This window comes from Athene noctua, chromosome 20, assembly GCF_965140245.1.
Source record: "Athene noctua chromosome 20, bAthNoc1.hap1.1, whole genome shotgun sequence".
Classification (NCBI taxonomy): Eukaryota; Metazoa; Chordata; class Aves; order Strigiformes; family Strigidae; genus Athene; species Athene noctua.
In genome coordinates this window covers 11,177,465-11,199,693 of record NC_134056.1, presented here as the reverse complement: position 1 = coordinate 11,199,693, position 22,229 = coordinate 11,177,465, and the positions used below count along the sequence as shown (strand labels likewise).

Sequence of the window (22,229 nt, the reverse complement as noted above, 5' to 3'; positions counted from 1 at the left end):
AAGGTGTTTTTTCTGTCTCTGCTAACAAGCTGTCACGATGCTTAGAAAGCCTCATGGGTTGTCTACGGTGAGTGAAAGTATTTGGATTTTATTGTGGTAAATTTGGTTTTGGTTTGTGTTTTGCTGTCACTTGGAAGACAAATTTCTCTGAAGCATTCATATTTCCTGGGGGACAAAGGACTGTTTTGTGACCAGCTCATCAAACAAGTTGGCAAAGTGTCTGCAGTGCCATTTGAGATGGCGTCAAAGCTCCATCCAGACTTCACTGCCAGATTCACGCTTAATGGATTTCAAACAATGCATGATGGCCGTGTCTTGTAAACCTAGAATGAAACTGTCCTTTTAGTGTTAATTTAGTAAAGATTCGGTTCTCTTATGAAAAAAAAACACTGAAATGGCTGTAACTTTCTTTGTTTCAGATCTATCTCTCCCAGACTCCTCTGTGTCCTAACCCTGTGTTCGACCTGATGCTGAAATGTTGGAGCAGGGATATAAAAGATCGTCCCACTTTTGATATGATTCACCACTTCCTGCTAGAACAAATGGAATCAAACATTTGACTCCAGAAAGAGAGACAAACTGTTGCGAACAGAGTGACTTTTGCCTGTACCTCACAGGAAGATGGTCAGGCCACCTTGCTCTCCTCCCTTGACTGTACCGTATTTAAGTTGAGATGTCCATGGCAGCTGCTCATTCTATTGGCCATGGTCTGACACACAGGACCAGAGGATCTCATTTGGTTGAAAAATCATCTCCTCTTCTGAATAATTTCCTGGGAATACTGTGAGAGGGGTTTTGTTAGATACCCGTACACCTTTGGGCAAAAACAAATGAGTAAAACTTTGAGGGACTTGGAGCTGTCTCCTGGGTGGAATAGAGAGCTACCAGTCGGTGAGAGCGCTACCACTCAAGAACAGATTTTTAGAAGTAAAGACTTCAGTCTTCTAAAACTATTCCATGAAATCAAATGGAAGTCATGTGCACATTAGCAAGTGTTTCTGTACGCTCTTGCTACAGACAATATGTATAGCGAGACTAGAAATGTCTAGAGCTAGGAAATGGCTTAACGGACTTGAGAACTGATGGAGCATTTAGCAACCCTTTGGAAGTCACGCTACCAGGGTCTATGGAGGATGCTGAGACAAGAGTCCAAGATCATGTTCTTTTTTCCTGTGGTTGTTAAGCACTGCTTTTGTTATATATGTGCGTTTTCCCCACACTGGATTTTTTTTTTTTCTAGAAAAAAATTTTTTAAAATGAATGTTAAAGGTCATAGGAAGGTCACTGCGATAGAAGATCTTCTGACCTACAAATTAAGGCTAGGGTAGGGAGTTTGTATTGAAAAGTAGCTGATACTGTACTACTGTCACTATGTAGATTTATTAACCTAATGAACTTGTAGCCACAATGGACTGATGTGCAATTAATCCTGTATAAGTACCCATTAATATGAGATCTCTAAGTCAATGCTGTTACATGTGCAGAGGGAACTTAGATTTGGTGAAACTGAATGGCTGAGAGCAGAACCCGCTATGTCACTTGTCCTGGCTCACATGAGAGGAAGAGGAGCAGGGTACGGGTCATCCCCCGGCACACGCGCGCTGGGATGCGCAAGCCTGGCGCCGGCGGTTCCTCCCCGGGGCTGCAGCAGGGCTGGTGCTGTCGCCCAGGCAGATGTGCTTCGGCCCAGGCTCCTTTGTTGCCCTGATCAGCTCTGGCATCGGGAGATGGGACTGACACATCCCCTTAGTTTAGGCCTGGGTTTTATTTTGGAGGCTCCCTGCACAATGCAAGACCATTTACTCATTGAACTTGAGGTTGTTTTTTGTTTGTCGTGTCACAAACGGCTCATTCTCTGGAGGGTTTTAGAGGGCTCTGAAATCCATTTGGAGTGAGTTAGAGAATTCAGCTCGTTTCTACAATGAATCCATTGTGGATTTACCAGGTGCCTGGGGAATACACTGCTATTCCCTCTCAAATAATTTAGCAAGATACTTAGGACCAAACCAGATATTTCATAAGCTGGAAGAAGGTGAAAGCTCAGCACTTGGCTTTTTTTTAAACAGCATCCAACATAGCGCATATTTCCAGTAAAGATTATAAAGATAATTTTATCTTTATCTTAGCCACAAGCATAATATGAATGGCTGTCTGTGCTGTGAGCTCTGTAAGAGGGCACTGCTGAGAGAGGGAATGTCAAAACACTTATGAGCATAACTTATGAATTGGCAGCTGCCAGGACGGACCATGGCATGGCCAATGTCTGCCTCTGGGCAGAACAAACTGTTGTGAAGTTTCCAGGTTGCAGCTCACTTGATGGGCCTGTGCCCAGGTTGTCCTGCTGCAGACCTGGCGTGGGGCTCCCCTGGCTCCATCCGAGCTGGCCCCTGAGCCCTCTTCACGTGCCAAGGAGCCAGAGGGTCTGTCATCTCTCCCTGTGAGGGCTACATGGGCTTAGGTGAATCTCACCCCCAAATATGTTGGGTTTTTTCTCCTTTGACTAGAGGGGCCCAGGGTGAGCTGCTAATACATGTGTGCACCGTCTGTCTGGAGTTGGGTGATGGGAGTCAAAGCCAGTGTGGTCCCTGCTGCAGCCTGTCGGGCACTGGTGGCTGACAAACCACACATCAGTGATATTTCTGGAGTATTTCTATCCTGTTCCAGAAAATGTGCCTAAGTAATGCACAGCCGTGTGTGTGATCTCCTGTACTTCAGAGTTTAGAGAAACCAGAGCGCTGTAACGTCACCTGGATGGGCTTTGTACTTCTGTTAGGTCAGGATGTGCTGTTCCTCCGCTGACATGTTGACATACGAAGTTTCTCTCGTATCAATAAATTCTAATGATAACCTTGACAAAAGTGAATTTCTACTTTTTTTTTTTTTACCCGGGTGTCTGTACTGAGGACTGATATTTTGGTCTGATTATTCAGTAGTTCTTTGTTAAGTGTGACCCCAGGTTTGGAAGAAGCAGCCACTGGCTATGGCTGTTTAGAGGAGTGAGCTTTGAAGGGAGTTTCTGAAAATGCTGGGAAGATGCTGGCCTGAGCCGCCTCAGGAGCTGAGGAGGCTGATGGGACCTGGAACAGCTTGGGATCATTGTTCCATGCCATGAATATGGTGCTGCATGTCAGTAAGCAATTTATTTTCATGTTCATATTAAAGCTAGAGGAAGATGTAGGCTGGGAGGGACCTTTGTAAGCCTGTAATCCAGTTGTACACTAAAAGCTGAGCTAACTTCAAAGCTGCATTGGGGTGCTCTGGGTGTTCCCCAGCTGAACTTTGAACATGTCCAAGAATGGAGATGTCACTGTGAGCTAGGGCTGTGCCTCTCCCATGGGGGAGAATCTTCTCCTTGTGTCCAGCATCCCCTTGCTGCATCCTGTGCCCCTTACCTCTCGGTGTTTTGCTGCACACCTTTGCGAAGAGCCATTGGACGCCTCACAGACCCATCCACCCTGCTGACCTGGGGCTGGTGGAGAGGTGGGCCCCTGGCTAGAGCTCAGGTACTTGGGCAAACTCAACTATATTTATGAAGGCTGGATATTCCGGATCTCTCAAAGTGTTTAGGCACTAAAGGCAAGAGTCAAAGCAGCATCTTTATCTCCTGAGATACAATTTTGGATGGAGTAAAGACACCTAAACAGCTGAGAACAACCCTTGAGTACTCTGATTTCTGGTTAGTATCTTCAGAGTATCTGCCAGCCATGTGTCCAAGCTCTTCAAGGCTGCAGAGGGCTTTGGCAGTGAAATAGGCTTGTTGCAGCTGTTGTAGTCGGTGGAAACTGCTGGTGCTATCAGCTGTAGCAGTCTGACTTGAGATACTGGCCACTGTGGCTGTTCAGTGAACAGGAGGCCCAAGTCCTGGGCCAGCCTTCAGCTGGAGGGGTGTGACCCCCACTGCACACAAGACAGCATGACCCTGTGATGTTGGGAACAGGAACAACCTTTATCCTGTGTGAAGCATCCTCAGCCAGCCAGGCGGGGAGGGTGACAAGGGGCAGGGAGAGAAGGGCTGAGCCTTCCCCCGCAGCGCAGTGAATCCCCTAACCTCGGCCTTGGGGTTTCCTCACAGAAGGTGGGCAGTGGCTGTGTGTGTGCAGACAGTGCTGGCCTGGCCCTGCGTGGGCTGCACTGTTGGCTGGGGCACACAGCCAGGTTGCGCATGAACTGCAGCATGAACATGTATCTCTGCTGGGACTGCTTACGGGGAACATCTGGTGCTGCTGTCCCAAGGGCTATGAGCCTTCAGGAAACCTGACAAACGCTATAAAGTCTCTGTGCTAATCCAAAATTTCCAGGTGGGAAAAAGACATGTCCAGAAAAACCTGACAGGCTGTGTGCTGCAGCTGGAATGCTGCTGGGTACTGACACCGCTCCCGGCAGCATCACAGAGGTTTCCTGGGCAACTGCATCACACTGAACCTCCTTCCTCCCACGCCCGCCACAGAGTGCTGCCACATTGCCATGGCAGCCCCGAAGGAAAATAACCTCTTCCCTCGCAATCCCTACTATATCCCTGGGTAAGTTCTGAAGTTTTTCCAAAATGCCTGTTCATTTCCAATGCAAATAGCTCCAGCTGGGATCATGTAGTACTTAGGATTCATGATATTTTCGGGTTTTTTTAAAGACACTATTAAATATTCCATGTAGCAGGGCTCCAAAGGAGACAGGGCTCCAGGATAAGAAGCACCACCTTATACTAGGGTATAATTAAAGACCATACCATGCCATAGCTCATTGAGCCTAAAGTCAAAATCTTTTTTTTTCCCCCCTTTTTTTCATTTGTTTTAAGCTGCCAAACGTTATCAGGGCTGCTGTGCAGGGTTTGGCTCCCGAACTGTCATAACTTTTGCATCAAGGATGTTTGAAGATCAACTTTAAATAAATATTTGCATCGACATCACACGCTCTTGTTGAATTGGTTGGAGTGCAGTCCTGCTGCCAGACCCAAGCTCTTTGAAGAAGTTAGTGACTGTGGATGCTGGCGGTCTAGTTGATACATAGTCAGACTTTTTCCAAAGCTTTTTGCAACATTCTCCTCTAAAGGCTTGGAAAGAAGAAACTAAGCTGTCATGGTTAAGAGGTGATGAGTTATTGGTTAAAAGGTAAGACACAGCAGAAACAAGAGGATAGGCTTGGTGTGCATGGGGTTCCCTGGTGACTTGTGCTGGGGGACGTGGTCCATGACGCACATAAATGGGCTGGGAAGGGCTGGATGGCCGCTGAGGGAAAACAAGATTCTGTTGGTACAAAAATCTCTCAGATCAGTCCAGCCTGAGGGTAACTCCAAAGGGCATGAGGGTGATATCCCAGGGCGGAGGGGCTGCTGACAGACCAGGCACAGAGAAAACCAGCCCTGTCCCACAGGGCTGCAGGTGCAGCGCAGTATTGGGCAGGAGCGGGGCAGATCCCAAGCTGCAGATAAAGGGTGGAGCATGTTTCATCCCTTAATGATGCTCCTGTGGTGACAATCAGATCAGTCCTTCCCATTAGAGCAGCGTGCAGGATTTTTCCATTACTGATATCTGTATCTTCTAAACTTACATAAGCTCTGGGGTTGGGGAGTTTTAACAGGTTTGTGCATTACTGCAGTTGTCTGAATGATGTGATGTGTTACTCCATGCATGCTGTCACCCTGTCAAAGCTCTGCGCTGGCAGCGCTTGGGAAAGATGAATAATAGCAAGGAGGGAGCTGTGGCTGGACTTGCACGTCCAAAAGCCTCAAAACGTTCCATTGCTCACTCCTGCCAGCAGACAGCCCCCCAAGAAGCAGCTTTGAGCCCTAATACTGACACAGCAGCTGGGGCTGCTCCTCCCCAGGCTGGTGCTTTGGTCACTGAGGGCAGGAGGAGGAGGAACAAAGTTCTGCTACTGTGTTTTGCAGTGCTGTGCAGGCTCATAGCGTCAGGCCGAGCCCTGGAGGAAGCCCCTGTGGGTGGTGAGGGTGTTGCTCTGCGTCTGGTTTGGGTGGTTGAGTGCAAGGAGGAGCTGCCTGAAGGGCATCGCTGGAGCCCAGGCTCTGCTGCTGGCAGACGGTGCACCCTGTGCTGGGGTGCTGGCAGAAGGAGGAAGAAGATGCCACGTGGCAGCAACTCACCCCTTGACCCGTGCATCGTACCTAGCTGTGCCAGTGAACTGGCAAAGACAGTGAAGTCATCAGAACTGGCTGCTGTTGCTCAGGTTGGGCAACCGTCAAGCCAGGGCTTTGAAAATGCCACTGCAACGCTCGAGAGCATTGGGAAGCCAAACCCAATGTGTGGGATGGTGTGGGATGGACTTGGCACACAGAGAAGGGGTAAATTCATGAATCCCAGGCACTGGGCACAGCCCTGCCTGCCCCATCCCGGCCTGGTGGCGCTAGGAAGGGTGCGGAGCAGAGCAAGTCTGGGGAGTGGTGATTGAAGAGATATGGCTGAGTAAGAGAAAAATGAAATGGGGCTCAGCCTTGGGAACGCAGGTTACTCACCACTCACTGGTGTTTGAGATCAGCAGCTGCAGTGGCTCAGCATGAACTACAGAAACAGGGGATCCCTCTGGTTTCTTAATCAAAACACCAAGCAGGACAAGCAGCCCTCCTCAGACCAGTCTCTTCTCCAAGCACCAGAGCTTTTATCAGCAGCACTTTTAATTCACTCCGTGGCTGATTCCTTCTCCCTAAACCCAAACTGCCTTGCCTGAGCTCCTTGGATTACCTCGCTTTTAACTCTTTATGAATTGAATCCTTTCTCAGCCCTACCATTATTCATGATCAAAATCCCTCTGGCTATCCTGTAATTATTCAGGCTCTGTCATTTGCAATCGTGCTCAGCTTTCTCGTCCTGGCGTAGCTTCCCCATGTTGCAAGACCTATTGAAAATCAATGTGGACGAGCCACCGACCTCCTCCGGCAGATGCTGGTGAGAGATCCTGCATGCAAAGTGGGAAAACTTGCCAAGTGTAAATGCATAGCTGTGCTCACTGTTGTTTGAAGTATTTGGAAGGGAAAGTACTTACTCATCATCTTATGATCCTCGTGCATCATCCAGCTTTATCCCCAGATAGGCAGTGGGCTCATTGATTGAATACTTCTGTCTATACGCTGCAACTGGTAGCTCTACCTTTCTTCTTCAGTGGTGGAAATTTCATACTGGGAACAGTTAAATTTTCTGCACCTGCCCTACCCTGAGCCACCAAGAACTCAGACTGCCCATCCCATGACATGGGGAGCGGAGAAGCAGTGTGTTGCTACACACCCCGCACAAAGGTCCTGAAAAACTGAGCAATGTTTGTTACTGGGGCTGAGCAGCTGCCTGCCCACCGGTGCCTCTCCTGGGTAACGCAGGGCCTGGTTAGGTTTGTATAAGGGTGTGGGGTGGAGAGGTTTGGCAGGTACAGGCACATAATTTTTCTGATTTTTAAATATTGAACAATGGACACTGGGAAATTACTGGTAACTCACTAATTTAAAACAAAGAGAAGGATTGTAAAATTTCAAACTGAAGCATTTTTAACTGGAAATATTATTTTTTACTGGAGGTCTGTCCCTATCGATGCCAGCAAAGTGTCTGCAGTCCAAGGTGTGCTCCTGCCATCCGCAGGTGCTGCTTCAGCCACCTGCCCCAACCTCATTCTCTATTTCTCTGTGAACTGAAGCGTGAGCTTGTGCCTATACGCACCTGTAAATCTGAGCCAGCCTTCCTGCTCACGTGTGCAAATGCACACGGACACACCTGCCTGGCTTCATGCAAATCCACACGCATCTGCTCAGTGCTCTCCTCATGCTGCCGCTCCAGCGACATGAACGGATTCACACTCACAGGCCCATCCCTGCACAATCCCCTTCCCTGGGCTCGTACTCCAAGCCGTGTGTGCTCTGGCCACGGCCTTTCCAGTGTACAAAAGCTCTAACTAAGGCAGGTTATCCCGCCAGTGGACAGCTTTCAATGCCACCGCAGTAACCACTCCTTTCTGGTTTCCTCCTCAGCTATGACGGCTTCATCCCTCAGTACAAATATCAGTTTGGAAAGACTTTTGGCAAAACCACTTACCACCTGCTGACAGATCCTGGTGTTGCAAAGAGCCCTCGCCCCTTGCTGGCGCCGCTGCACAAGCAGGAGTTCACTGAGGACTTCAGCAGGAGGGAGGATGGTGTCCAGGGTTATCTCCCTGAGCGTCCAGGTGAGCAGACCCCAGGTCTCATCCTTTCGCCAGAACAGGGTCAATCGTGAGCAGCAGGGTCTGTGCTCATCTTCAGTAGGCTCCTGGGGTGAAATGGATGTTTTCCATGGAACAGTCACAGCTCTGGTGTTGGAGCATGGGCAGTCGGAGAGCAGCACCAGGGTGGAGCTGGAGCGCTTGGCTTCAGCTGATGACCACAGGCCTTCTCACATTGGCATCTGATGGAGAGGAGAATTTTAGTTTCTAGGTTATCTTCGATTCGATGAAGATAAACGATTTTATATCCTATTATGAATTCACTCCCTAATTCTTTCACATTCCCATCATGGTTTAATCACAGCCACCAACTAAGCACCACAACTGCTCACTCCCCTTCAGCAGGTTAGGGGGAGAAGATTGAAAGGGTGAAAACTCAGCGGTTGAGATAAAAACAGTTTAATAATTGAATAAAATCAAATAATAATTGTAACAAAAAGAAGAATAATAGAGAAATAAAACCCAAGACAGACAAGTGATGCAAATGAAAACAGTTGCTCTCCACCAACCGACCGATGCCCAGCCGGTCCCTGAGCAGCAGTTGTGTGTCTATTCCATGTGTGCACGTGTCCTGCCCCACCGCCAGCCTCTCCCCCTCTAGTTTTATTGCTGAGTAGGATGTGATATGGTCTGGGATGTCCCTGGGGTTGGCTGGGGTCAGCTGTCCCAGCTGTGTCCCCTCCCAACTTCTTGTGCAGCCCCAGCCTGCTTGTGGGTGGGGTGGCGTGAGGAGCAGAAGAGGTCCTGATGGTATAAGCACTGCCCAGCAGCAACAGGAACATCAGAGTGTTATCAACACTATTTTCAGCACAAATCCAAAACATAGCCGCATACTAGCTATTATGAAGAAAATTAATTCTATCCCAGTCAAAACCAGCACAGTTCCACAGGCTAAAATCTATTTCTCTGGGGATGGTTGGCTCACCCCTTTCCTGGCTGGCCCACCTGCTGCAGAGCTCATGACGTTCAGAGCTCTTACTCGCAGCTTGTGATTCATTTTGCATTTGCTGCTCCTAGCTCAGCTCAGCAGAAAGGCTCACGTTCCCTTCCCCCTTCCCCCCCATCACACACTGAGGCATGCTCACATAGATTCCTGGGTTTGGGCCATTTGCAGGATTCTCCTGCACCCCAACCCTGCCAGGCAAAGGGCCTGGTCCCTGTTGGGCAGAGCCCGCAGCAGCCACTGCACCATCATCCTGTAGCAGCCCCTCTCAGGGATGTCTCCTTGGGAGACTCGTGTGCCACGTATCATACCACGTGCCTAGGCCTGATCTGTTCATCTGTAGCCGACGCCCCATTCAGTGGGAGCAAATTCTCTCCTGGCTGAACGTGGGGCTAATGTACCCAGGCAGGATCTGGGTCTTCATTTCCCTGGAGACCGTCACACCGAAGCAATGTTTTCCCATTTCACGCTGGGAATTCAAGCAGTATAGCTTCTTGCAAACTTTTGGCCTTTCTGTTCATCCTGGCCTTGTTTTCCAGGATCCAGGGCTCTACTACACAGGTGGTGTTTACAGGCTTCATTCCTGGACGTTTATATTTCCATTTCCTTGAACTATTATAAAGTGTAGTTTGGATGGACTCAACCAACCAGTTGACCCAGTTGCTCTCTCATTACCCTGTCCTCATTCTTATTCTCTCCTCGCCAACCTTACGTCACCCATCAATGTCTGCCGCTGGGAGCTCACGTTTGCTGCTTGTTGGTGAAATGCTGAAGAACGTGGCCACAGGGGAGCACCTTGCTGTGCTGGTAATTCTTCACCAGCAGCTCCTGCCGTCGAGCTGTTGGTGAACGATCCCTAAAACCCTTCATTGCAAACTTCATTAGTAGTGGCTGGAATCCTTCTGGGTATTTGACATGATGGAGACATGGACGTGGCAGTGTTGGATTGTGGGGCCGCCTTTAGCAAACTCAGTCTGAAGACTTTTTCTCAAGGTTTATTTTTGATGAAGCCTTGTTGAATCCCACGATGTTGTTTTTTCCTGGAAGTGAGGTTCAGGTCAGGTGGGGATATCAACCAGGGTTTTGCTGGATCTCCAGAGGTGGCCGTGTTGGCATTGAGGGGGTTATGGCACAGGCCAAGCATACACGTGCCTGCTCCCCAGGAACCTGGGCTGAAACTGTGTGGGTACTAAATCAAATCAAATGCACAATGCTCTGCTGGCCTTTCATTTACTACCTTACTGTGAAACCTTCCTGAATCAGTAAGTTTGCAAAACTCAGGGTCACATAAAAGAGCTCATACGGATTTCTTAAGTGCAAAACAATTTCATTTTTCCTTTTTCTTTGGTTTGCAGCATAAAAAGAAGAAAGTAAATGCAATATTTTCATTAATAATGAAGGAAATACTAAGACAAACCTGCTTTAAAATTTGTACACTGGATTGAAAAATAATTTTCATCAACAATTTGTCTTTGTCTCTAGCTATCAACATTTGATAATACAGTAACATAGACTATATATACTTTAGAGAGTTATATGCAGTATACGTACTTCATAGAGTCATATACAGTATATATAGTTTATAATACAGTTATAAGGAGATTACAAACCTGGATGCCCATCAGAAGTCTTATACTCTTGCAGAAAGGAGTGAATTTTGCTCCATGCTGTTTGAGCTGAGACAGGTAGTTATTCTCTGGGACTCTGCAGATGAAACCTTCGCTGCAAGACAGGGTCTCATCTTTGGGGCTTTGCACTGTGATGCAGATGTTCACCAAACATGAGGATGTCAGGGGAAGGCAGTAATGACCAGAGGGCTGAAAAAAAAAAATTACCTATGAGAACAAAAATGGGAGCAATTTGGTTTGCTTAAAAAAGGCAAGACTGACAAAGTAAGTTTTCCAACAAGGAAAAGGTGGTTGCAGGGCAAAAGAGCGATCACTCTCTGTAACCACTGCGGAGGGAGAAATTGGCTTCACTCCTGGCACAGAGCACCAGGACTGGAGGTGTCATACGGGGCCGGGGCAGGCTGGGGAGCCACGTCATGGGGTATTTTTAAGGGAAAGCCAGACAAAAGTAGCCAAGCTCAACTGTCTTTGCAGAGTCTCAAGCCACGGGGCTCTGTCCCTAGTTCACAGTGGAGATATTAGCATACACTAGATCTAAGATAATCTTTTTCCCAGCCATCATTAGAGCAGACCCTTTCCTTGATGAACAGCAGCAATGCCAGTGCAAAAATTCCTCGAGGTGGGTGTGTGTTTTGGGGTGTGCTGACACAGCTATATGGAGAAAAGGATATGTTTGTTTGTTTTTTGCCCATTCTTTATAGGTTGGATGTTGGTATTTTACAGTTTAGGTATCAGAATAATTGAACTATTTGTGCAGTTTTTCTGTGCAGGCTGGTTTATTGGGTGGGGCTGATGGCACTCGCAGGACACAGTCACAGATGGGGATGCTGTTGACCTCCAGGCTTCTTTCCTTCTACAGAGGGGTGGGAGAGGGGGCTGGGGTCCAGTGTGGTGGGAATCCCTTGTCCTCATCTGGCCACTCCTTTCCCTTAACTCAGTGTCTGTCCCACAGGGCACCTTCCCTATGAGAATCCTGGGGCTGCACCAAGCTTTCCTGAACCAGTCCTTGGGCCAAAGCCTCCCCCACCGCGGCCAGGGCCGGCGGAGGAAAAGCTAATGATGATGCATGTGGACCCCCTGCCCCAGCACCCCCCTGGTGAGTACACCCCAAGGACACAACTGCCTCAGGGGTACCCACAGAGGATTTCACATCGTCTGGAATCTGAGGGGAAAGAGTGGCAGTTGCCCGAGATAACCCCAGCCTACGGACAGGGAAAAAGGTGCAGACCCAGCTGGCTCGGCGGTGACTTGGTGGGAAGCAAACTGGTAAGTGGGTTTAACTTCTCTTTTGGTTGAGTTTTAGCTTCAAATCCCAGTTATTAAATCTTACATTACGCTGTGCTACGCAGCCAGGCTTGTGTTTCCTTCAGGTGAATTGTGAGCGCTGCCACTGTCCTCCTCCTCCCGAAGACAGAGCACTCCTGGCACCTCTGGTTATGTGCCAGGTTTCTGAACCCTTAACTGCTCTACTGCTCACCTGAATTTCCCATCATTGTTACCCCTCACAAGCATTGGGAGTTGCCTATGGAGCTGGGTGCTGCTTTGCACAGCGCTGCTGGTATCACTTGGGACCAGCGTGTTTCACCCCCTTATTTCTTCTGGGGCCAGAGAGAGCTTTTGTCACGTCACAGCCAGCCAGGGCTCTGCAAATCCCTTGAAGGCAGAGATTAGAGATTTGACGTATCAAGTCAAAAGCTGGCTTGGATATAAATCCCAAGAAGGGGCATTCCTGCTTCTTGCTCTGAGAAACAGATTTGTGAAGGAGCTCAGCGCCCAAAGGCCCCCTTGTTCTCTCTGGGGATTTTGCAAAACCTCTGTACACCGAGAGTTCATCTAGTAATTTGACTTTTCCAGAAATTCTTGGAGTGGCTCTTAGTGTAAAGCCAGGAAGAACTGGAAATGGCAGTTGCCATTCACAGGTTTTGGCAGCAATTTAAGCAGTGGACCCAAAGGAGGAAGTGGGGTTTACTGATGTTTCTTTTATTTCTGCTTTTATTTTGAGCCTGTAAAAATTGAAGGTGTGACTCTGCCAGAAAAGGCTAAAACTGCAGTTATGGAGCAAGATTATTGGTTACCAAAACTGGATGTACCATGTGTGATCCAACAGAAAGTCATTCCAGGTAAAAAAGAGGGAAGTCATGTGCAGCATGAGTCTACCTCAGGAGAAATTGTGTCACCCTTCTCCCCCTGGGGGAATCTCAAGAGACATTGGCCAGTCACTCCATCTCGTCTGAACATTTTGGGATGGAAAATGTCCCTGCTCCTCTCCATGCAAGGGTGTTTCTTTGGGATGCTGTCAGCCCTGTGGATCTCGTGCTGAGGGACATGTGCCCATGGGCAGGTGGAAGGGGTGCAGGAGCCACCTCAGTTCCCCACAGCTTGGGGCCAGGCTAGAAAATGCTCCAGGAAGCAAGGGGAGATGGGTCATGGGCTCTGCACCAGCCCCGGCAGCTGGATGAGTGTCTGTTACCGTTGAGGTAGTGACTTCGCTCCTAGAAATAAGATGCTTTTCTGAATCATCAAATCAACAAACAGTGGTGTATTGCACCATCATAAATGTATAAAACTGTCTTACAAGGAGTTATACTCTGTAACTTCACCACTTGCACTACTGGACGGGTATTTCTCTGCAAGTAGGAGGATTATAAAGGGTGATGCACTGGACTCCCCCCTAAAGGGTACGACACCAGCGCGGAGGACACTTTGATCTGCAGCAGACTGCAGAGAATACAGGGGCTGTATGTCAAAATGTTTCAGACTTGGTGAAAGAGCATCGATGTTATAGGATGCAGAAGACAAATTTCCCTCTCTCCAGAGCATCCCTTTGGGAAGAGGGAGTTTTGGCTGCTCCTTAAGTTGTACCTCTCTCCATTTTATGTAGTTTTAGATTTTACATAGTCTCTGTATTATAATTGGTGAAAAATGATTGGATGGGCAGAACAAATGAGGAAGAAAGGTTGGACACCCCGTTGTTAGCTCCTGAATGTGTATTAAACTGGGAGAGAACATGACAGAGATGTTGATGTAAAGAAAAAATGAAAAAAATTAAATGTTTCTTCTATACCTCATGGAGACCAACAAAGATCAGTTCAGCCCATTAAGTTTTCTTTGCAAATAATAAAAAAGGCTCTTTCAGAAAAGATACTTCACATGTAAGAGATAATTTTACAATTTAAATGGATGATTTTTCCTTCCAATACTTTGCCAAGGTTTTATATTTATCCCAGCCTCTTCCACTTCCAGACTGGTTAATCCTTATACAATATGTATGTTCTCAAGCAGAAAATGTTCCCTCTTGTCTTCATGCACAGGGTATGCTGGATTCATCCCCTGCCTCACCTGGGTTAACGGTGTGAACTACATCCAGGCTGTGAAGGAAGCAATGAATGAATTTGACCGACGTCAGGTAGAAGATATGCACAAATCATATTTCAATTGTATAATGTTGGTGTTGATTTATCTGCAACACCAAAAGTGGTTTCATTTACAGTAGTAGTATTAGAACTGGGGTTATAAGTACAAGCAAAATAAAATGCTATTAGGTAACACGTTGAAAAAATCATGAGCAATTAAATTCTCTAACTTGTTTCCTTGGGACATTAAGGGAGGATAAATGAGTTCATAAAAGGATTAAGCAAATCTATTGAGGGTTAGGTCAAGGGTGGCTATTAAAAATGTTGCTCTGAGTGCAGAAACACAGATGCATCTATCTGTGATTCCCTTATGCAATATATCTTCTCTACCTGGATGGTAGTGCTGGATGGTTTCCTGGGCTGCTTGGATGGATATTTCTCCCTCATAATGGGTTGTAAGGCTTTTTCCTTTACTAACATAATTTGTCTTAAAGGGATCTAGATCTTCTTTCTCCTCCTTTTGGGAAGGACGCAGAAATATCCCTACTGAAAAAATATTTTGTCCCCTTGCTGTAAGCTCTCCCATATAATGCCATGTAGTCCTCCCACACAGGAAAATGAGATCTCTCCCACAGTAGTTAACAGTTTGCATTCAAAGCCACACATTTCTTTCTGCTACCAGGATGGAGTGAGATCCCCAAGATGCAGCTGTCTTGCTGGTGAGGGCTGATCATTAAAAGCAGGTTACAACTTTTCCAGCCCTTTCTGGTCACCAGGATTCACTGCAGTGCCTTTGTTGTCCCAGAGCATGTGGGTCTGATGTAGAAAAAAGACCAAGACTGAGGATCCCCAGCTCAGAGAAACTCAACTGGGAAGAAGTGACTCAGCAGGGAAAGCAGCAGGGCTGACAGTGCTTGTGGCAGCCTCATGCTTTGGCTGAAATGTTTTTTCCTGTGCTGGCTTCCCCATCCTTTCCTTCTGCTGTTAATAGGAATTGAAATGAAACAAACAGAACAAAAATCAGGCATTATCAAAACTAAATGTGCTGTTTGCAAAGCCTTTCTCCCCCTGTTTTCTTAAGAAACGCCTGCCATGCAGTGAATTGGTGAGGGAGGTGTTACTGCATCGCAGGATGCAGCAGAGGTTAGCTGCAGCGTATCAGGCACTGAAGGAATATAAGCATGCTAAAAAAAAAAAAAAACCAAAAAAACAACACACCACATTTCTGTCTAAGATGGCTTCTGACTTCAAGCCACTAATCTTCTGCCCTAGATCTCCGTTGCCCTAGGTTACATACTGGGATGTGCTGTGGATCATTGCTTACTGTCTGCATCAGGCAAAATAACGCAATCCTCTCGCTCCAGTGCCGTGCTTGAGGAATTGCAGCAGTCGCTCCAGCACTAGTCACAAAAGGGTTCAGTGGCCCCGTGGTTTGCTCAGTTCCGTAAACCCTGTCCCTTCTTCACCGAGGAGGCGGCGCAGCTTTAGTGACACCTTTAGGGGTTTTGCGGCTGCAGAGAGCGGCAATATCCACCCTCCAGCACAGCCCCTTGTCTGGGTCTGGCCGCAGAGGGCCAGATTTACACTCTCCCTTCAGTTAGTGCTCCCTAAACCTTCCTGTTCCTCTCAGCCTGAGCATTAACAGCTGATCATCAAAAAAACCCCTCAAAACCAGTTAAGTGGGTTGAACCAAAACACAGATGTGCAGAGTCATAGCACAGGAGCAGACAAGGCGTGTATCCAACTCTAGCAGATACTGCTGGCTCATGTGTATCAAATGTAGGAGCACAAGGCGTTTGGGACGTGCAGATGATGCCCGGGGTGACGAACACAGCCCAGACTGTAGAGATCCTGCGACTAGGCCTAGGCCAGGCACTGCTCTGTGCACCTGGGTAGGCGCTAGCAGAGGCAGCGTGTTGAGAGCTGCTGCCAACACCTGTCGGGAGAAAAGCTTATAAAGTGGAAAAAGGGAAAGATGCAATGTAGATCCTAATTAAAAGAAAACAGAACTGGAAAGAGAATTGCTGTACATCGGCTTAAAATATTTAATATGGAGTCAAAGCACATGACTTGGGTAATAACAATATGGTTGAAAATGAACTGTACTATGGTGGTAGGTTTTGTAATTTGATTGTTTTCCAGATGATGCACAGAAACCCAGCTTGTAGCTCTGGCAAGAGATTTCCCCAAACATACTGGCCTAACAACAGAATTTACACCAGTGATGGACTGATACCTTCCTACGCAGGCTTCATACCAGGTAAGTTTATCAGCTGAGTGAAAATGAAAGTCACCAATATTAATTACCATCATTAAGTAGCACTGTTATTAGCTGTAGTGGTGTAGAAGTGAACAATTACTAAAATGTTCCACAAGGGTAGTAGATTTTTTTCTACTCTGAGCCAAGGTGCTGGAGTCGGGCCACCCCCTGCCTTTCTGCAGGAGAGCCCATCGTCCCACGGCCAGCCAGGGCTTGCGCAGAACATTCCTCTGGTTTCCAGCCACCAACCCCCTGCTGCAGCAAAGGAGGCTCAGCAACAACACCACCCCCCACCCCCCCCAATTACTATTTCTTCATCAAGAAAGCAATTCTGTTCTAAAAAGCTTAAAGTCTGATCAAAAGCAAAAGGTAAATGATACAAAGGGGTTGAGGAAGCACAAAAAAAAGCGCAGTGAAATGGTATTAGTCATTGAGACAGGTGGTGGCTACCCTGTACTGTCTGCCTGATCCTTGTCAGTTAATGGTGTTGCCTGAAAGGGGAGGTCTGAAATAATTTTGTGTATGTTAAGGGGAAGGTCTGCCCATGCAACTGAAAGCATTAAGGTATCAGGCTAAAATTTCAATAAATCAGCAACTAATATTGCTATCTTTGGCCACAGCAAAGTCAGGAGACCACAGCTCAGTAATGTGGGAGAGGAAAACATGGAGATAAGCTATAAAGAACCAAACTCATAGCTTGTACTTAATGCAAAGATACAAAAATGTGGTAGAAATGAAAGCAAAGTGTGGGAAAACAGCTATCCTGGCAGGGTTGGGCTGTAGGTGATATCAAGATTGAGCCCAGAGAGAATGTTGAGGCAGTGAATGTGGGTCTAGTAAGACTTGTACCGGGGCATGGGAAAACCATGCAAAAAAGCAAAGTTTAACACACACGGCCAGTCAGCAGGAGCTTGTGGGATGGTCTAAGGGAAAGGCTGGGAGCATCTTACACCCTGGTGGGGAAAGGTGAGGCTGGACAGGCCTTCTGATCGAAGGTGAAGAGAAATATGTTCGTTTTGGCCTCTGTCACCACACTGCTGCTCCGAGGAAACAGCAAACACAGAGTTACACTCAGCCCATCCCCTTCCTCCTCAGCCCTGGCTGTCCCAGTGCCCCGTTCCTCTGTGCTGGGGAAGGACGGCGGTCACACTCCACAAAGCTTTAGCCAGCAAGCTAAACCCCCCAGAGAAAAGTTATGAACCTAAGGATAAACTGCACTCCGGTGTTAATACTCACCCATGTGTTTGTTCTCTCTCCACAAGCCTGCAGAAAGTGGCGGGGGAGCAGCCAGAGCGTGATTAATGGAGGGTACTGGGGGGACAACACTGTCCTGCCCTCAGTAACTGTCAGGCCAGGGAACACGCCAGCTTCAGTGTCATGAAAAGGAGGGAGAAAAAAAACCCACCTTAAAATCAAGGAAAAAAATACTGCTTAAAGTGTTACTTCATGCTTTAAAAAATTCTGTTGCCATCTTTCCACCTATACAAGTATTCTCCTGCGTAGGTTTGAAGCCGACCATCTCATTCTCTAGATAGACTGACTTCCACTGCCCCAGGGCTCTTCCCCAGTCAGGGCAATTTTAACTAGTCCAACCAGTTCAATTCTGAAAGGAGAAACTTATTTTTAAGACAGAAAAAATTAACACAAGATCAGTTACAGTTAACGCAGGACAAAAATTTCTCAGCAGGAAAGCAGCCTGGGATCTCCTGTCCAGCTACTGAGTGACAGGTCTGACACTTTAGGTAACACCGAACATATTAACTGTTTCCACAGTAAAAGTTTGTTTTGCCAATACAGAGTTTTCAGGAGATAAAAGTGTAATTTGTTATCAGGTGCTCAGCTCGCTTCACTGGCAGAGGCTGCAGTAACACCTCAGTATTTAGTTTTAGAGCCACTACATACTAATTTTTCGTGACCTCAGCAAGGCTGCACACACAGGCGCTCTTCAGGCCCCCTCTGCAGCAGGAGCGGGTGCAGCACAGCTTGTCCCCAGGGCTCCCCACAGGCCAGGGCTACTGCTGGGCTAAGGCTGCCGGGTGGCTGCAGTGGATCAGCCCAGCTCTTCCTCTGCCAGGAACACCCACCCCATCGAAGGCAACTTGCCTGCACCATTTTGCCCGGGCAGCTGGGATAAGCTGTCAGACACCCCCCCTTGAACCCCAACAGTCAGGAGAGCCGCTGGGCTCCCACCGAGAGCAAAGCTTGTAACAGGAGTCCACAGGCAGGTACCTAAATTTAGACGTGGCTTGGGAGCTGGATTCCACCCTCTCTGTGAATCGTATCCCCCCCCCCCCCCACTGCACTTGTTACGAGGGAATACTGGAGGATTTCTTCAGTTCCCAAGGACTGTGACCACATCCCATGCAACAAGCACCCACCTCGTAGGAGGGCAGGGAGAGAAGCGTGGTTGCCCCAGGCAAGGTGGCAGGACTCACCCCAAGTCCATTGTTTTTCTTTTCCAGACCTCCGACACACCTATGGGCTCACTTTTAGGAACAGCACCCGAAAAGCTTACCAAAAGGAACAAAGGAGACGAGCTTGTGCACTGTGAAAAATGCTTTAATGGTGCCTGTACAGCATTTGAAGTGACTTTAAGACAGGAAGAGGAACACAACACAGACAGAGAAGTTTTGAATGAAAGAGTTCATACAGCTTTAAACAAAATTTACAGGTGTTCATCTGCATAGTTTTTACTCTGCCTCTTCCTCAGCCTCCTCCTCAAACTCCCCCTCCTCCTCAGCTGTAGCATCCTGGTACTGCTGATACTCAGACACCAGGTCATTCATGTTGCTCTCAGCCTCTGTGAACTCCATCTCATCCATGCCCTCGCCAGTATACCAGTGCAGGAAAGCCTTTCGGCGGAACATGGCCGTGAACTGTTCAGAAATGCGTTTGAACAGCTCCTGGATGGCCGTGCTGTTCCCAATGAAGGTGGCAGACATTTTCAAGCCACGAGGTGGAATGTCACAGACCGCTGTTTTAACATTATTAGGGATCCATTCAACAAAATAGCTGCTATTTTTGTTCTGAACATTCAGCATTTGCTCGTCAACCTCTTTCATTGACATACGGCCTCTAAAAACAGCAGCTACGGTCAGATAGCGGCCGTGACGTGGGTCACACGCAGCCATCATGTTCTTTGCATCAAACATCTGCTGTGTTAGCTCTGGCACAGTTAAAGCACGGTACTGCTGGCTCCCACGGCTCGTGAGCGGGGCAAAACCAGGCATGAAAAAGTGCAAACGGGGAAAGGGAACCATGTTCACTGCCAGCTTCCGCAGGTCAGCGTTAAGCTGGCCTGGGAACCGCAGGCAAGTGGTAACACCACTCATGGTGGCCGACACTAAATGGTTCAGATCACCGTATGTTGGAGTAGTTAACTTCAGTGTTCTGAAGCATATGTCGTAGAGGGCTTCGTTATCAATACAGTATGTCTCATCTGTGTTTTCCACAAGCTGGTGAACCGAGAGCGTGGCATTGTAGGGCTCTACTACAGTATCTGATACTTTAGGGGAGGGTACAACACTGAAAGTATTCATAATTCGGTCTGGGTACTCTTCACGAATTTTGCTGATGAGGAGGGTACCCATGCCAGAGCCCGTACCACCACCGAGAGAGTGAGTGAGCTGAAAGCCCTGGAGACAATCACAGCTTTCTGCCTCCTTTCTTACAACATCTAACACGGAATCAACTAATTCAGCACCTTCCGTATAATGGCCCTTTGCCCAGTTGTTTCCTGCTCCGCTCTGACCTGGAAGAGAGCCATTTTCGTATTAGATTACGGTCACTGCTTCCTGCTTATTGCTTGCAAGCAAAGCTTAGGGGCATCAGGCTATAGAGAAACAGAAAAGCTTTCACTTTATCGAGCGCAGAGCTGTGGTTTCACACAAGCATCTCTGAAACGGCTCGGCAGATACACGGAAAACATTCGTGATCAGCGACACAGCGGCCATTTAATTTCTCCTGACAGTATGGAGGAAGGCAATGAGACTCGGAAGAGCAACGACTCCTTGTGCCTCCTCGGACCTGCTCTCCCAGCAGCTGCCATCACGCACCATCCGCAGATCCCCGGTATTTCGTGCCCGTCGTGAAGCGCAGCATTAACCCCCCTCCCGGGGCCGTGCTTGCCTCAGGAGCATGTGCGGCGCTGAAGCCCGCAGTGCAGCGTCCCTGCCCTGCCCACCCCACCCCGAGCCGGTTACACGACAGGTCCCTCCCCCGCTCCCGGCGCACTCACCGAACACGAAGTTGTCTGGCCTGAATATCTGGCCGAAGGGCCCGGAGCGCACCGAGTCCATGGTGCCGGGCTCCAGGTCCACCAGGACGGCGCGGGGCACGTACTTGCCACCTGCAAGACAGGGAGAAGCCGTGACTGCGGCGCCGTGGGCGGCCCGGGGAGGGGGCGGGCAGCGCGCCGGGCCCTACCTGTGGCCTCGTTGTAGTAGACGTTAATGCGCTCCAGCTGCAGATCGCTGTCTCCGTGGTAGGTACCGGTTGGGTCGATGCCATGTTCGTCGCTGATCACCTCCCAGAACTGCCGGAGAAAATCGCGTCAGGGTCGGCTGGGCCGGGCGTGCCTCCCTCCTCCCATCTTCCTCCTCCTATCTTCCACCCCCGCCGCCCCCTGCCCACCGCCCGGACCTTGGCCCCGATCTGGTTTCCGCACTGCCCGGCCTGCAGGTGCACGATCTCCCTCATGATGGCGGCGGCACAGCTCACTCTCACCCGGCGCCACTCGTACACCAACCGACTCTGACTGCGCGAAGCAACCGCCCAGCCTTATATAGCAGCGGAATGCGCGCGCAGCCTTCTTTTCCCCTCCCGGGAGGCCATCCACAGCAGCTATTGGCTACTCATAACGAGGCTCTAAAAATGAGGAAATCTGACTGGCCGGAACGCTGTCATTCAAATCATTGGCTCCTATTGGCTCCGCCCGCCTGTCTGTTGATTTTACTGTTAGGCAACCGAGGCCCACGAATGCCCGCCCTACTCGCTCAGGGCACTCCCGATTGGCTTAATTGAATGATTGATGTCGAGCACGATTGGCTGTCGGCCTCAGGGATGAGCTAACGCCATTTGATTGGATGAAAACAAAGTGTCCTAGTAACCGTCGCAATGACTCCGCAGCCGGCGCTGGGCGGTGGCTCACGCAGCCGCCTATTCCCGAAGCCGTGTACGCACTTTGCGCAGCGTAGGCGGCGGCTCCTCCTTACTGCGGGAGAGGGGGAGGGCGGTTTCCGGGGAAACCTGCCCGGGCCGCTTCCCCCGCGGGTCCCCAGCACCCCCCCGCCTCTCGCCTCCGCTCCTCCGGGAGGGCCCGTCCCCGCCGCCGCCGCCCCTTTCCCCCGCCGCCGGCCCCGGGGCGCTGCGGCGGCGCCGTGGGGGCAAAGAGCCCGTCTGCGCAGGCGCGGGCTGCGGCGCCTTTCTAGCACTTTCTGGCGCGCAGCCGCCTGAGGCAGCGGGGGCCGGGCGGCCGTTGTCATGGCAACCGCGCTCCGCGGCGGGAAGGGGATAGGCCCGGGCAGGGCCGGCGGCAGCATCGAGCGGTGCGGGGCGCCCGTCCTCGGCTTCGTGGGCTCGGGGCGGGCCGGCGGCCGGGGGGAGCCGTTTAGCGGCACCTCCTTTGCCGGGAGGCCCCGCGCTGCCGGGGGAGCGCTGGAGTGAGGTGGCGGCCGCCAGGGAGGGAGCCGGTGGGGGCTGCCGGCATCTCACCGGCCTGGAGGTGGGCGGCTGCTCACCGGGCCGTTCCCAGGGTGGGCAGAGCAGCACTGGGTGATGCCTCTGTCCTGGGTTGGATGTTCATGGCGCAGCCCTGTCATGAGGCAGCCAGGCATCCCAAGCTGGGTAAATGT

General features: G+C 49.4%; 3 protein-coding genes and 1 long non-coding RNA gene across 15 annotated transcripts in view; 2 read left to right on the top strand and 2 right to left on the bottom strand.

Moving 5' to 3' along the window:
• Positions 1-2,853, top strand: part of LOC141968697 (discoidin domain-containing receptor 2-like) — a 61,584-nt gene extending 58,731 nt beyond the window's left edge. For 6 of the 7 annotated variants that reach the window (XM_074923695.1, XM_074923697.1, XM_074923699.1 and 3 more), the window contains exon 17: positions 420-2,853. In XM_074923695.1, the coding sequence (XP_074779796.1) occupies positions 420-560 (141 nt within the window). In that variant the 3' untranslated portion in view covers positions 561-2,853. Of the gene's footprint in view, positions 1-29; positions 68-419 lie in introns of all 7 variants that reach the window. The other variant, XM_074923700.1, reaches the window with a different exon arrangement.
• Positions 2,854-4,464: 1,611 nt separating this feature from the next.
• CIMIP2A (ciliary microtubule inner protein 2A) lies at positions 4,465-18,932 on the top strand. Its single transcript, XM_074923708.1, has 7 exons — positions 4,465-4,520; positions 7,964-8,157; positions 11,717-12,030; positions 12,767-12,884; positions 14,076-14,170; positions 16,260-16,377; positions 18,840-18,932. Exons 1-7 carry the CDS (start codon positions 4,465-4,467, stop codon positions 18,926-18,928), a joined length of 984 nt encoding a protein of 327 aa, XP_074779809.1. The 3' UTR covers positions 18,929-18,932.
• Positions 8,217-18,015, bottom strand: LOC141968701 (uncharacterized). Its single transcript, XR_012634917.1, has 3 exons — positions 17,614-18,015; positions 10,747-10,953; positions 8,217-8,375 (listed from the first exon to the last, which is right to left on the bottom strand). It is a non-coding gene; the product is annotated as an uncharacterized LOC141968701 (long non-coding RNA).
• On the bottom strand, positions 18,911-21,172 carry TUBB4B (tubulin beta 4B class IVb). 6 transcript variants are annotated; one of them, XM_074923702.1, is made up of 5 exons: positions 21,019-21,172; positions 20,803-20,911; positions 20,615-20,725; positions 19,982-20,128; positions 18,934-19,882 (listed from the first exon to the last, which is right to left on the bottom strand). In XM_074923702.1, the coding sequence occupies exons 1-5, from the start codon at positions 21,073-21,075 to the stop codon at positions 19,068-19,070; spliced, it is 1,239 nt and encodes a 412-aa protein (XP_074779803.1). In that variant the 5' UTR covers positions 21,076-21,172; the 3' UTR covers positions 18,934-19,067. The 6 variants fall into 6 exon arrangements, with proteins under 6 accessions (XP_074779805.1, XP_074779804.1, XP_074779803.1 ...); XM_074923705.1 differs by having other exon boundaries at positions 18,934-19,675; positions 20,021-20,128; XM_074923707.1 differs by having other exon boundaries at positions 18,934-19,430; positions 20,037-20,128.
• Positions 21,173-22,229: the final 1,057 nt, after the last annotated feature.

What these genes read in the sequence shown, in the direction of transcription:
- CIMIP2A (XM_074923708.1), top strand. Translation starts at nt 4,465, where the DNA reads ATGGCAGCCCCGAAGGAAAATAACCTCTTCCCTCGCAATCCCTACTAT. An exon ending in CCAACAGAAAGTCATTCCAG is followed by an intron (nt 12,885 to 14,075) that starts GTAAAAAAGAGG and finishes CTTCATGCACAG; the next exon opens with GGTATGCTGGATTCATCCCC. An exon ending in CTACGCAGGCTTCATACCAG is followed by an intron (nt 16,378 to 18,839) that starts GTAAGTTTATCA and finishes TTTCTTTTCCAG; the next exon opens with ACCTCCGACACACCTATGGG.
- TUBB4B (XM_074923701.1), bottom strand. Translation starts at nt 21,075, where the DNA reads ATGAGGGAGATCGTGCACCTGCAGGCCGGGCAGTGCGGAAACCAGATC. An exon ending in CTACTACAACGAGGCCACAG is followed by an intron (nt 20,726 to 20,802) that starts GTAGGGCCCGGC and finishes CCTGTCTTGCAG; the next exon opens with GTGGCAAGTACGTGCCCCGC. An exon ending in GCCAGACAACTTCGTGTTCG is followed by an intron (nt 20,129 to 20,614) that starts GTGAGTGCGCCG and finishes GCTCTCTTCCAG; the next exon opens with GTCAGAGCGGAGCAGGAAAC.